Source organism: Macaca mulatta, chromosome 19, assembly GCF_049350105.2.
Source record: "Macaca mulatta isolate MMU2019108-1 chromosome 19, T2T-MMU8v2.0, whole genome shotgun sequence".
Lineage (NCBI taxonomy): Eukaryota > Metazoa > Chordata > Mammalia > Primates > Cercopithecidae > Macaca > Macaca mulatta.
In genome coordinates, this window is record NC_133424.1 from 17,421,601 (window position 1) to 17,436,517 (window position 14,917).

At 51.6% G+C, this 14,917-nt stretch overlaps 1 protein-coding gene across 17 annotated transcripts in view; it reads right to left on the reverse strand.

Moving 5' to 3' along the window:
- CPAMD8 (C3 and PZP like alpha-2-macroglobulin domain containing 8) overlaps positions 1–14,917 on the reverse strand; it is a 120,720-nt gene that overhangs the window by 35,435 nt on the left and 70,368 nt on the right. For 12 of the 17 annotated variants that reach the window (XR_013409202.1, XR_013409203.1, XR_013409200.1 and 9 more), the window contains 6 exons: positions 13,940–14,171; positions 12,632–12,785; positions 11,467–11,597; positions 4,288–4,339; positions 1,431–1,729; positions 500–725 (listed from right to left, as the gene is read on the reverse strand). Coding sequence is in view for 12 of the 17 variants with exons in the window: in XM_077978247.1 (XP_077834373.1) it covers positions 500–725; positions 1,431–1,729; positions 4,288–4,339; positions 11,467–11,597; positions 12,632–12,785; positions 13,940–14,171 (1,094 nt within the window). In the remaining 5 variants the exon portion in view is untranslated. Of the gene's footprint in view, positions 1–499; positions 726–1,430; positions 1,730–4,186; positions 4,340–11,466; positions 11,598–12,631; positions 12,786–13,939; positions 14,172–14,917 lie in introns of all 17 variants that reach the window. The other 5 variants (XM_077978250.1, XM_077978251.1, XM_077978245.1 and 2 more) reach the window with 1 other exon arrangement.

The window sequence follows — 14,917 nt, forward strand, 5'->3', positions numbered from 1 at the left end:
CCCTAAGGCTGCTTCCTATGTCCCTAGTCAGAGCCTCTCACCTCTACTCGGCAACTGCTCCAGACGCCTGCCCCATCACCAAGACCCCCAAGGCCTCCATCCTGCACTCCACATCTGGCTGACTTCATCAGGCATTTGTGTTTTCTTGGAGCTTGTCCTTGGCCCACTGCCCTCACAGGGCTCACTGCAGGTTCTTAGGGGTCACCCCACCCTGACTTCTGCATAAGGTTTAGACTAGGCGGGCTCTGGATCTGCCATCTCACCTGGACTAGGAGTCCCTCAAGGGTGGGGTTGGGGTCAGCTCTTGGGCTGCCTCAATGCCCAGCACATGGATGGGCATAGAGAAGGCACTGGAAGCTGCTTGTCAGGTGAGTGGGTGTATGGGTGGACACCCCAGGACACAGGTCCCCAGCAAAGCCCAGCTTGAGACTAAGCCTAGAGTCTCAACCTTGGCTCTTGCCACTTGACCTCCCCAAGCCAGGCTGTGGGACAGACGCACCGATGATGGAGGCGGCGGCCCGCTCAGACCCAGGGATGGCACCATGTGGGACCCCCAGGGTGAAGGCCTCGCTGTAGCTCTCATCCACCTCCATCTTCCTCCAGATTCGGAATTCACCCATGGAGCCCCAGCCAGTGGAAAAGCCAATGAACTGGACCTCTGGTGGCCTCGGGAGGGTCCAGGCCACAATGACAGACTCGTTGGACGGCTCTGGACCATGGCCAACCTGGAAAAAGAAACCAAGGCTGCTGGACACTGGCGGGAAGCAGGCAGTAGGCACTCAGGTGGCAGTGACACCAACTTTGTGGCCAGGGTCAGAGGCCTTAGCCACACTCACGGTGCAAGGAAGGGTCTTTGGGGAATCAGAGGTGAGAAAAACCAGAGGTTACTCCATCCGATAAACAGCCGACAGAAACATAAGGCATGACATCTGCAGGTTCTGAAGTCACTGGGCTCCTTGGAACCTCTGGACCTTTGCACGTGTTATTGCTCTGCCTGGAGAACACACTCTACTCCCATTTTGCCTAGCAAACTCCTATTCATACTTCAAAACCTACTTTGGTTATGTTCTTCCTCTAGGAAGCTGTATTAGCTTCCTCTGTTAGGAAGCTGTGTTAGCTTCTATATCTTTTTTGCTTGGCCCAGAAAACACACCCTAACCCCCATTTCACTTGCTCATGTCCATTCTTCTTTTCTCCCTGACCACCTGCCTCCTCTCTTTGCTCCCAGATCCCTGGGTGCTTCCTCTGCCACAGCTCTTGCTACATGTTTTTTTGGTAAGCGACTCTAGACTGAGAACAACTTGAGGTGGTGCCCTGTGTTTCCCTTGCTTCTCCCGACCCCCCATCTGAGCCTGGCACAGAACAGGAAGTAGCTAATACTGGAGGAACATGAGGTTTCTGCACAAGCCCCAGGGAGTCCTGCTGTATACCTGGATACGGCCACCATGCCAGCTGATCCAGAATGTTCTGAATTCATCCCAGGAGAGGATCTTGGCCGTGTGTGCACTGGCCACGGGCTCTCCCATCTTGCTGGTGGAGATCCATGACCTGGTGTTCTGATGACCCCCCAGGACGATCTCGATCATGCCTGCTGTGTCCTGGGGCCCAGAAGACAAGGCCACACGGGCATCATTGTGAGCTCGCACAGCCACATCAAAGCGGGTGAGGTGCAGTGGCCGTTGCACATACTGGAACTCATACTTGTTGGGGGTGGAGATGTGGACTCTCTCTGGATGGAGGAAAGGAGATGGGGAGTTGAGAGGGCACCTGGAGGCATCCCACTTTCCCTCATGGTACCTGGAGGTGAGCACCAGGACCACAAGGAGTGGGTCTCACTGTGACTCAGCACACATGGTGGAATGGTGTTGGCCTAACAATGGCATTGGCAATGGCACACAAAAGATAAAATGGGACTGGGCAGAGTGGCTCACACCTGTAATCCCAGCACTTTAGGAGGCTGAGGCAGGAAGATTGCTTGAGGCCAGGAGTTCGAGACCAGCCTGGGAAACACAGCAAGACTCCTATCTCTACAAAAATGTTTTTAAATTAGCAGTGGCATGTATCTGTCATCCCAGCTACTTGGGAGGCCAAGGCAGGAGGATTGCTTGAGCCCAGGAGTTCAAGGCTGCAGTGAGCCATGATCGCACCATTGCATTCCAGCCTGGGTTACTCTCTCTCTAAAAACAAGCAAGACTCTCTCTAAAGCAAGATCCTCTCTAAAAGAAACAAAAAGATAAGATGCTCAGGGATAAATCTGACCAAAGATGAGCAAGGTGCTGAAAATTGAAAAGGCTGAGGAGAGGAAGAAAAGAAAACCCAAATCAACGAAAGCTAGACCATGTTCATGGACTATCATGAACATGTGAGTTCTTCCCCAGATGGTTCTACAGATTCAAAGCAATCCCAATCAAAATCCCAGGAGGCTCTTTTGGAGAAATTGCTGAATGGATTCCAAAATTTATACAGAGATGCAAAGGACCTAGGAGAGCTCAACTTTGGTAAAGAATCCAGCATTTTGGGAGGCTGAGGCAGGTGGACCACCTGAGATCAGGAGTTTGAGACCAGCCTGACCCACACGGTGAAACTCTGTCTCTACTAAAAAGACAAAAATTAGTCAGGCGTGGTGGTAGGTGCCTGTAATCCCAGCTAGTCAGGAGGCTGAGACGGGAGAATCACTTGAACCCAGGAGATGGAGGTTGCAGTGAGTCAAGATCTTTTTTTCCTTCTTTTCTTCCTTCTTTCCTTCCTTCCTTCCTTCCTTCCTTCTCTCCTCCCTTCCTTCCTTTTTTCCTTGCTTTCCTTTCCTTCCCTTCCCTTCCTCTTTCTTTTCTCCTTCCTTCCTTCCTTCCATCCTTCCTTCCTTCCTTCCTTCCTTCCTTCCTTCCTTCCTTCCTTCCTTCTCTCCTCCCTTCCTTCCTTCTTTTTTCCTTGCTTTCCTTTCCTTCCCTTCCCTTCCTCTTTCTTTTCTCCTTCCTTCCTTCCTTCCTTCCATCCTTCCTTCCTTCCTTCCTTCCTTCCTTCCTTCCTTCCTTCCTTCCTTCCTTCCTCCTTTCCTTCCTTCTTCCTTGTCTCCCTCCCTCCCTCCCTTCCTTACTTCTTTTTTTGAGACAGAGTATCTCTCTGTCAACCAGGCTGGAGTGCAGAGGTACAAGAAAGGCTCACTGCAACCTCCACCTCCTGGGCTCAAGCAATCCTCCCACTTCCACCTCCCAAGTAGCTGGGACTACAGGTGTGCACCACCACATATGGCTAAGTTTTTGTTTGTGTGTTTGTTTGTTTAATTTTTTGTAGAGATGGGATTTCGCCATGTTGCCCAGGTTGTCATGTTTTTTTCCAAAAGCACTAGAGCTTTACATGTAAGTCCATGATCCATTTTGGGTTCATTCTTGTGTAAGGTGTGATCTTTAGGTCCAGGCTCGTGTGTTATTGTTGTTGTCGTTGTTTTGAGACGGAGTCTCACTCTGTCACCCAGGCTGGAATGCTGCGACACAATCTCAGCTCACTGCAACCTCCACCTCTTGGGTTCAAGAGATTCTCTTGATTCAACCTCTCAAGCAGCTGAGATTACAGGCACACACAATCACACCTGGCTAACTTCGTACTTTTTTTTTTTTTTGAAACGGAGTCTCACTCTTTCACCCATGCTGGAGTGCAATGGCGTGATCTTGGCTCACTGCAACCTCTGCCTCCCAGGTTCAAGTGATTCTCCTGCCTCAGCCTCCTGAGCAGCTGGGATTACAGGTGCGTGTCACCATGCCCAGCTAATTTTTTGTATTTTTAGTAGAGACGGGGTTTCACCATGTTGGTCAGGCTGGTCTCAAACTCCTGACCTCGTAATCCACCTGCCTCAGCCTCCCAAAGTGCTGGGATTACAGGCGTGAGCCATCGCACCCAGCCAACTTTGTACTTTTAGTATTGATAAGTTTCATCGTGTTGGCCAGGCTGGTCTCAAACTCCTGATTTCAAATGATCCACCTTCCTCAGCCTCCCAAAGTTCTGGGATTACAGGCATGAGCCACCGCGCCCGGCCAGCCTAACTTTGCTTGGTACCTGTGGTGCACATTCCTGTGTATTCATTCTCTGCGTGGTGGATGCCCCACCCTCACTGGCTCTGCCTGTCCCTAGCTGGGACATCGCTCTTCCTAAACCACAGTGCCCCCTTCCCCCGGGAAGGGCAGGTACTCACTTTGCAGTGGGACAGCCCCCACAGTGTGGGAAATGAGGAAGGCCAAAGTCCTGACCCAGCCAGCTGGCCACACCTTAGCAGGATGGGCACGGGGGACTCACCACTGGGACAGAAGAATGCGCTGTAGGTGTACGCCCGGGGAACTCCTTCGGCCTGAAACAAAGAAACAAGAAGAACTGAGTGCCGGGGCAGTGAGGCAGACGGTCAGCTCAGCAGAGCAGCTGGCTCTCCCACACTAATGACTTCAAGTCCAGGGCACGTAATTGTGCTTCCAGGGTTTACGTGGTATCAGCACGGTCACACCAAGATCACAGGTGCGTGGAGCAGGACAGGGCCACCCACTTCCCAGGCTCCAGTGGGGAAACTGAGGCTGCTCCCCCTTGCTGGCCAAAAGAAACTCACCAACTGCTTCTAAACTTGTCATGGGGTTCACAACCCTACCTTCCCGGCCACCCCCATCCTCCCATCTCCCTCTGGGCAGGGGACATGATGAGGACAAATGAGGCCAGGTTCTGAGGCCTCATTTGACATCCATGAGCACGGTGAGAGGGGCTCCTCCATCTGCCAAGGACGGGGCTCGGTCCCACTGTCTGTCCACCACATCTCCTGTCTCCTGTCTCTTCCAGCTGGGTCCTCACTTCTGCTTCTTCTATGGATGACCCCAAATACTAGAAGGCAGCTGTCTCAGTCTCTTAAAAAGGGATGCCCAGAATTTAACCCCCTACACCTTGCAGGGCTTGGTCTGACCAACATGGCCCCTGTGGGGGCCCTTGGATCAGACCTCAAAGGGTTAACATGCGGCAGCTGCAGCCAGGTGGCCTGGCAGTTCCTTTCCCCATTAGGATGGTCAATTTTATTTATTTATTTATTTATTTATTTATTTAGAGACAGTGTCTCACTCTGTTGCCCAGGCTGGAGTGCAGTGGTATGATCTCATTTCATTGAAACCTCCGCCTCCTGGGTTTAAGCAATTCTCATGCCTCAGCCTCCCAGGTAGCTGGGACTACACGCACATGCTACCACGCCAGGCTAATTTTTTATATTTTTAGTGGAGACGGGATTTTGCCAAGTTGGCCAGGCTAGTCTTGAACTCCTGACCTCAAGCAATCCGCTTGCCTTGGCCTCCCAAAGTGCTGGGATTACAGGTAGGAGCCACCATGCCCAACCTAGGATAGTCAATTCTAGGTGTCAACTGGACTGGGCTCCGGGATGCCCAGATAGCTGGTTAAACAATCTATCTGGGCTTGCCCAGGAAGTGCTTCCACAAGAGATCAGCATTGGTGTTGGAGGACTGAGTAGGGCACACGGCCCTCTCCAATGTAAGTGGGCACCATCCAAGCTGTTGAGCTCCTCCTGATAGAACAAGACAGAGGAAGATTGGTTCCACTCTCTGCCCAAGTGCTTGAGCTGGGACATCGATCTTCTCCTGCTACTGGTTCCCAGGCCTTCAGACCTGGGCTGGAATCTACACCATTGGTTCTCCAGCTCTCAGAACTTCTAGCTACACCACTGGCTTTCCTGGGTCTCTAGCTTGTTTTTGTTTGTTTGTTTTCTTTGTTGTTGTTTTGTTTTGTTTTTTGTTTGTTTTGTTCTGTTTTCTTAGATGGAGTCTCACTCTGTTGCCCAGGCTGGAGTGCAAAGGCGTGATCTCGGTTCACTGCAACCTCCGCCTCCTGAGTTCAAGTGATCCTCCTGCCTCAGCCTCCCAAATAGCAGGGATTACAGGAACCCAACACCAGGCCCAGCTAATTTTTTTATTTTTAGTAGAGACAGGGTTTCACCATGTTGGCTAGGCTAGTCTCAAAACTCCTGACCTCAGGTGATCAGCCTGCCTCAGCCTCCCAAAGTGCTAGGATTACAGGCGTGAGCCACCACGCCTGGCCTCCTGGGTCTCTATCTTGCAGAGGACAGCTTGTAAACTTCTCGGCTTCCGTAAGTGCATGAGCCAGTACCTTATGATAAACCTGTACTACAGATGTATGTGTGTGAGTGTGTGTGTATAACAAATCTCATTCTATGTATGTGTGGGGTGGGGGGGACTTCTGTTTCTCTGGTGAATCCTAATATAACCATTCCTGCTGACTGGCTTAGGGCCACTCACTCAACCTTTTGGGCTCCCATTTCATCATCTCTAAGTTGGGGGTAAGGACCCCCAACCTCACACTGTGATGGGGTTATCATGCTTAGGGGTTTTGGAGTCTTCTCAGTGCTACTGACCGTCAGTTCTTGTTATATTTTCTCATCCTTGCCTACTTTCATTCCAAAGCTCTCCTTGAAATTGTCATGTGTCTATATTGATGAGTCTAGGAGATGCTTGTCCCCACTCACATCCACTTCCTAGTAAACTTCTCAAGGTTGGTGCTGAGAGGCTGAGGACACCATCTCAGGCTACACCAAGCCATCTACCTGCCAGGATTTCATCTCACACCTGCTAGGCCCGATGTGGAACCCACGGGTCATTTGCTAAGCTAGGGGGCACCAGGGAAAGCCCCAGAAGCATTACTTGGGCCTCAGTAACCCCCTGTCTACCAGCCTGGCCACTTGTTGGGAAAGGGATTGGGAGCAATGGGCAGGGCCAGGCCATTGTAACCCACGGTGGCTTCTTTCTTTTCTTTTTTTTTTTTTTTTTTTTGAGATGAGAGTCTCACTCTGTCACCCAGACTGGAGTCCAGTGGTGCAATCTCGGCTCACTGCAACCTCCGCCTCCCAGGTTCAAGCAATTCTCCTGCCTTAGCCTCCTGAGTAGCTGGGATTACAGGCGCCCACCACCACGCCTGGCTAATTTTTTGTATAGTTTAGTAGAGACAGAGTTTCACCATGTTGACCAGGCTGGTCTCAAACTCCTGGCCTCAGGCGATCCTCCTGCCTCGGCCTCCCAAAGTGCTGAGATTATAAGCATGAGCCACTGTGCCTGACCTCACGGTAGATTTTTAACAGCTGTATAATCCTAAAAACTGTGCATAACCCAAATGTCCACCATAGGTGAACGGATAAAGAAAATGTGGTCCATCCATCCAATGGAATATGATTGAGCCACAGAAGCAAGCACGGATCCATGCTGCACTGTGGATGAACCCTAAACACATTGTACTGAGTGAGAAAAGCCAGAGGCAAAAGGCTACATGCTGTATGATTCCACTGATACAAAATGTCCAATAGGCAAATCCACAGAGACAGAACCAGATCCATTCTGCTGGTGGCGAGTGATACGGTTTGGATTTGTGTCCCCGCCCAAATTTCATGTTGAATTGTAATCCTCAAGATTGGAAGAGGGGCCTGGTGGAAGGTGATTGGATCAGGGGGGTAGATTTCCCCCTTGCTGTTCTCGTGATAATGAGTGAGTTCTCATGAGATCTGGTTGTTTAAAACTGTGAAGCGGCCAGGCACAGTGGCTCACAACTGTAATCCCAGCACTTTGGGAGGCCGAGGTAAGCAGATCACGAAGTCAAGAGATCGAGACCATCCTGGCCAACATGGTGAAACCCCATCTCTACTAAAAATATAAAAATTATCTGGGCGTGGAGGCGGGTGCCTGTAATCCCAGCTATTCGGGAGGCTGAGGCAGGAGAATCGTTTGAACCAGGCAGGCAGAGGTTGCAATGAGCTAAGATCATGCCACTGCACTCCAGCCTGGCGACAGAGCGAGAATTCGCCTCAAAACAACAACAACAAGAACAACAGCAACAAAACTGTGAAGCACCTCCCCCTTCCCTCCTCCTCCTGCTCTAGCCATGGAAGACACACCTGCTTCCCCTTCACCTCCTGCCATGATTGTAAGTTTCCCGAGGCCTCCCCAACCATGCTTCCTGTACAGCCTACAGAACTGTGAGCCAATTAAACCTCTTTTCTTTACTAATTATCCAGTCATGGCCGGGCACAGTGGCTCATGCCTGTAATCCCAGCACTTTGGGAGACAGAGGCAGGCAGGTCACCTGAGGTCAGGAGTTCAAGACCAGCCTGGCCAACATGGTGAAACCCCGTCTCTACTAAAAATATAAAAATTAGCCGGGTGTGGTGGTGCACGCCTGTAGTCCCAACTACTCAAGAGGCTGAGGCAGAAGAATCATTTGCACCTGGGAGGTGGAGGTTGCAGTGAGCTGGGATTGCGCCAGTACTCTCCAGCCTGGGTGATAGAGTGAGACTCCATCTCAAAAACCAATAATAATATAAACAAATTAATCAATAAATAACCCAGTCTCAGGTATTTCTTTATAGCAATGTAAGAACCAACTGATACAACAATAATGCACTGTGCCTCTGGATGACCATGGGCTGGGGCCCTGGGCACAAATTCAGGGGCTCCTCACGGTTGCTGGGTCCCAAGAAACCTCTGCTGACTCAGCTCACAGAGGACCCCAGAGCCGACTTCCTCAATGTTGCCCATCTCTTCCACTCTGCCCCTCTGCCGTAGCTTGGGTTTGCTTCTTGAGTGTTAGCCCATCTCGGGCTGCACTTGTCCATCCCGGTTCCAATCTCCTTTGCCTCTATGCCCATTCTGGCTCAGGGTCTGATATCAGAACATGGAGCTTACATGATGCCACAAATACTAGCTCTGGCTGGGCTTTTCTGCAACCTTGTAGCACAGATCTGTGCTTCATTCCTTTCGGCCTCTCTGGATTTGCCTGTTCTGGGCATTTCATATAAATGGAATCGTACACCATGTGGCCTTTTGTGTTTGACTTTTTTTTTTTTTTTTTTTTTTTTTTGTTTTTGAGACAGGGTCTGGCTCCGTCGCCCAGGCTAGAGTGCAGTGTCTCGAGAATCCCTCTGTTGCTCACTGCAATCCCCACCTCCTGGACTCAAGCAATCCTCCCTCCTCAGCCTCCTGAGGAGCTGGGACTACAGGTGTGTGCCACCATGCCCAGCTAATTTTTGCATTTTTAGTAGGGACAGGGTTTTGCCATGTTGCCCAGGCTGGTCTCGAACTCCTGACTTTAGATGATCCGCCCAACTTGACCTCCCAAAGTGCTGGGATTACAGGTGTGAGCCACTGTGCCTGGCCTGTGTCTGTCTTCTTTCACTCAGTATCACGTTTTCTAGATTTATCCACGTTGTAGCATGGATCAGTGCTTCATTTTATTTATTAATTATTTATTTATTCATTCATTCATTCATTCATTCATTCATTCATTCATTCAGACAAGGTCTGGCTCTGTTTTCCAGGCTGGAGTATAGTGGCGTAATCATAGCTCACTGCAGCCTCCAACTCCTGGCTTCAAGCCATCCTCCTCCCTCAGCCTCTCAAAGCACGAGGATTACAGGTGTGAGCCACCACAACCTGGCCCTTCACTCCATTTCACAGTTGAATAATATTCTATTGCATTGAGGAATTGCATTTCATCGACCCACATTCATTTCTCTAATTCATCAACTGATGGACATTTCCTAAAATAGAAAGTGTATCCCTGACTTTGGTATGGGATTTCCCAGCTGACTGTTATAAATGCCTGTGTGACAACAGCACATGGGTCTTTAGTAGACAGGCCAGACACCATGAGAGGCTTTCCACTGACACTATCATTTAACCATCCAGCGGTTCCATTCGAATCTGGGGCTGTCACTCCAGAGCCCACTCCCTGGCTGGCCAAGCCTCGTATCACTCCAGTGAGGCCCGAATTATTCCTGCCTCCTCTTTGCTCCTTGGAATTTCACTGTAGTGAAATTTATGTTGAGATGACTGAAAGTTCTCAGCCTCCCAGCAGACATAGAGGATCGCACTCCCCTTGCAGGCCAGCAGGGGAGCAAGGCAGGGTGGTGTCCGTACTGCCTGCACCTGCCAAGCCATCCCCACCCTGGTACAGCACCCATGATGGGCCATGCACAGGTGATGCTTCCCCACCGGCCCATGCATCCTATCCAGCTTCTTGCTCCTAAGTCCAGCTCAGTCAGTGGTACCCACAGCCCTCCAGTGGAGGAGGCAGGAGGAGCATTTTGCTGCTTTATCAAGCCACACATCCTGGTGCCTCTTGTTTCATAAATTGCTTTTCTAATTGTAGCTTCATCTTTTGCATCAACATTTCAAGTCTTCTGATGCCTATATCTTTCCCCAGAGCTGCCTGCAGAAAGCTGGACAAGTGGATACTGCAGGTGCGGAGATCATTCTGCGGCGTGGATGGGAGGAAAGGCTCCGCGGAAGGAGACCCTCAAGAGTCCCTCTGTGCGCATTGAGAAACCCCTTCCGCAAGGGGAGGAGGCAAAAACACCAGGCCTCCAGGTTCTGCAGCTCAGAGGGGCTCACTGCCTCCTTCTTGGACCTGAGGAGGGCAGGCTGTGGCCCAGGGAGGATGCCCTGGCTGGGCAAAGGGTGACCAGGGGTCTCTGCATTTCCCCATCAGGACCATCCCATCCTGCCGGCTCACAGAGATCTCGGTCCCCACCTGACAGCGCTCTTGTCCCCGAGGAATCCATCACATCGCATCAACGACACCACAGCGGTGACCTGTCCACTGTCACCGCTCCGGAGTTCTGCCCAGTGGGCACATGACTCCTGGTGCTAACAGAAGCCACTTGTGTTCAGGGCCAGCAGGATACCAGCAGGGAGGGAGAGCAGCTGTTTGCAGCTGGACCTCTGGGGAATGTAACACCCTTGGGGCTGCTTTTAGGGGCTGCTGTTGGTGCAGCACCAAACGGAGCCTCAGTAGGGCTCTGATGTGTCCAAGCAGCCAAGAAAAGATGAGGCATGGTGGCTACTGCATGCCCAGCCTTGAGACATCTGTGTGTGTCGTCTCTGGTCTCCTACCCCGTTTTATGAAGGTGAGCCCCTCTTGTCTTGCAGAGCGGGGCTGGAAAGCCAGGATGCTTCCCAAGATGATGGGTAAGTGGCCGATCCTGGATTCACAGCCAGGGGGTCTGTGAGATCCTGGCGCCTGCCCCTGCCCCCTGCAGCTCTGTGTCCTTCCTACATAGGCCATCCAAGGACAATGCCCCAAATGCTGAGTCATGGTGCTCACTAATGACAAATGCCTATGACAAGCATGAGATGAGGGACACGGTCTTCCTGAATAGTTCACCCAGGGGTCAGGGGGTACCTGCTACAGCCCTTCAAGAGCCCCAGGCTGCTTCACCAAAGCCCACTCTGCACTTTAGGGAGGTATCGGACCACCATGATCCTCCAACGAGGAAGTACCCCAAAATCCAGGCACCCTGAGCTCTCAAGCACAACCCGTGAAGGCTGCCCAGGCCCTGGCTCAGCCTCAGACCACACACTCCAGCTGGCCCCAGCTTCATGGCTGAAGAAATGAGGCCCTGGCCAAGCACCAGAGATGAGGACATCGCCTTACCTCAACCATCACACTGCGCCTGATGTGATCCACCCCGATGGGGACCCTCCTATCGGCATGATTCTCCTCCGGGGGTTTGCTGGACCTCCCATCCCGGCAGCAATTTGTGTCTCCGTAAGCAAGGGCTTTGGCTGCAGAAATTGGATGTCTTGGTCTCAGAACAGGTCCCCACCCAGGATGGCGGCTGTCCCATCCCTATCCTCGTCCCAGGTGTGTGCGTGTGCCTATGTGTGTGTGCGCATGTGCATGTGTATATGCAGATGTGTGCATGCACGCACGTGTGTATGTCTGCACATGTATGCATGTGTTTGAACGCACAGGCTCATGTGTGCGTATGCATGCATTTATGCATGCGTGTAAGAGTTTGTGCATATGCATGTGAGGGCATTTGTGTGTACGAGTTTGTCGTGTGTGTGTATGTACATTTGTGTGTGTTTGTATGTACAAGTTTGTTGTGCATATGCATGTGTGTGCATTTGTGTGTTTGTGTGTACAAATTTGTGTGTGCATATGGATGTATGTATTTGTACATGTATTTGTGTGTATGTGCATGTGTGTGCATTTTTCCATGTTTGTGTGTACAAGTTTGTATGTGAGTGTGTGTGCATGTGTGCATGTGTTTGTACAGGTTTGCATGTGCAATGCATATCTGCACATATGGGCATGTCTATGTGTATGGATTTGTGTGTGTGTATGCATGTTCACACATGCAGGCATGTGTGTGTGGATTTGTGTGTGTGGATTTGTGTGTGTGTGTGCATGTCTACACATGTGGGCGTGTGTGTGTGGATTTGTGTGTGTATGCATGTCTACACATGTGGGCGTGTGTGTGTGGATTTGTGTGTGTATGCATGTCTACACATGCGGGCATGTGTCTGTGTGGATGGATTTGTGTGTGTATGCATGTCTGTATGTGTGTGTGCTACACTGGGTTGGCATCTTAAGAGCTCAGCTCCCCCAACAGGTGAGACCCCAGGGCCCACCTCCCCACTCCTCCTGGGCCCATTCCTTCTGTCCTGCTTGCCGCAGTTGCTGTCCCATTTTCCTTGGGACAGTCCTAACCTTACCTGCTGCCCCATCCAGCCCTCATCCCCAACTGGGGTCAATGCCAGGACCCTTTTGTGGCCTGGAGAGGGGAACATCCCCAGAACTGTGGGGTCCTCACCTGTGATGTTGTTGAGCCCCAGGTCACTGAAGGACAGAACGACCCAGATGGGCTCAGCCTCCCCGGGAGCCACACACATCTTCTTAGTCAGATGGCGTTTGCCAGGGTGCCCAACAAACTGGATGCCCTTGGGAACCGAGAGCTTCATGTACACCTGCAGAGGGTGGCATTGGCCCATGGTGCCTGGAATCCAGGCCCCCTCCCAGTGCCTCGAGGTCCAACACACATCCCACCACTCACTGCACACACCAGACTTGTCAGCCTCTCCAAGAGCCATGCTCCCCCTGGGAAGGTCCCCTTTCCATTTCCGATCAGAATAAACTACTCTCTGCTGTCTGCTGCCCCACTTGGCCTTCTCATGCCCATCTGTCTTGCTGGGCGCCCTCTCCTCCCCACAGCCCTCCATATCCCCACAGGTCTAGATCTCCCTTGGACTGAAGCTGCCAGTTCCAGCCAGGGCTGCCTCTCCTGCATGTCTATCCACTCTGGGACTCCAGATGGATGCAACCTCTTCCACAGCAGGTCCACAGAGGGCCTCTCCTGACCCTCTCTCCAACTGTGCGGCTCCATGATGTCAGAGTACAGCTCTGTGTGTGCATGTGTGTGTGTATTCATGTGCATGTGTGTGCTGTGAATGCATGTGTCCCTGGGTGCACACTTATGTGCATGTATGCAAGCACAGATTGCATACACATGTGCATGCATGCATGTATACACATGTGCATGTACCGGGAGAAGGCATGTGGATATGCATTCGTGTGTGTGTATGGGCATGCTAGTTTCTGCATGCATGTGTGTGCCTATGGGTACAGAGGTGCTCTAGATGAGATCATCTAGGTTGCTTTTATGCTATAAGGGCTGAGTTGATTCGCTGCCACAGGGATTGTACAGTCAGCAAAGACTGAAATATTTCCTATCTGGCCCTTTACAGAGAAAGCTCCATGCTGTCATATATGATACCAGTCCAGGCACGCCCCTGCTAGGAGTCAGGGACGACGGCTCCATTTGCACCAAGTCCCTCTCACTCACACACATGCGTCCCCACCTCCTCCCCACCTGGCTTCGATGGTTGGTGAATCAGAGGCTGATCTCATCCCACTCCTGCCTCCCTGATAGCACAGATGAGGCATCCTCCCCAAAACCTCCCAGGCTGAGCCCACCCATCCCCGCCTCCCCAACATTACAGAGGCTCTCACCCTCCTAAATCCCCCAAGCCAACACTGTCCCACTCCTGCCTCCCTTATAGCACCAATGCAGTCCCAACTCCCCATTGAATGGAAGAAGGCTATATATTTGGGGGCTGAGTACCTCAGCACAGATGCCCATGTAGTTGTAGACACTGAGCGGGATCTTGACTTGCTCCCCACGGATGATGAGACGGGGGAGCGTGAAGTCCACAAAGAAGGGCTTGAAGGTCTTCAGCAGGGAAGGCTCGGCGATGCCTAAGCCCTGAGAGGTGGACAGGGCCGTGGCCTCACCCACCCAGCTAGTGATGGAGTCCGGGACCTTCACGCTGAGTGTCTCCTCACCAGATGGGTCACTGCGAAGAGACAGACAGCCATGATGGGGGGCCCTTCTCCAGGGCTATGCCTTGGGGGGTCAGGTGGGCATGGATGACCCAGGTTCCATGGCTCAGCGAAGCACCCTAGGAGCTTAGAAAAAAGCATTGAAGGCATCACCAAAGTGGCAACAGGAAAAAACTGTCCCTCAGCCTTGACTCGAATAGAAAAGATGGGCTGGGCGCAGTGGCTCATGCCTGTAGTTCCAGCACTCTGGGAGACCGAGGTGGGAGACTGCCTGAGCCCAGGAGTTCCAGACCATCCTGGGCAACATGATGAGACCTTGTCTCTACAAAAAATTTAACAATTAGGTGGGTGTAGTGACATATGCCTGTAGTCCCAGCCACTCAGGAGGCTGAGGTGGGGGATTCACTTGAGCCCAGGTGGTCGAGGGCACAGTGAGCTGTGATCCCACCACTGCAGTCCAGTCTCGGCAAAAGAGTGAGATCCCTGTCACACATACACAAAAAGATTATTGAAAGAAACTAAAAAAGACAAAAAAGATATAAGTAAATGAAAACATATCCCATGTTCATGGATCGGAAGACTTGTTAAAATGTCAAAACTGGCCAGGCGCAGTGGCTCACGCCTGTAATCCCAGCACTTTGGGAGGCCAAGGCAGGTGGATCACGAGGTCAGGAGATCGAGACCATCCTGGCTAACATGGTGAAACCCCGTCTCTACTAAAAATACAAAAAATTAGCTGGGTGTGGTGGTGGGCGCCTGT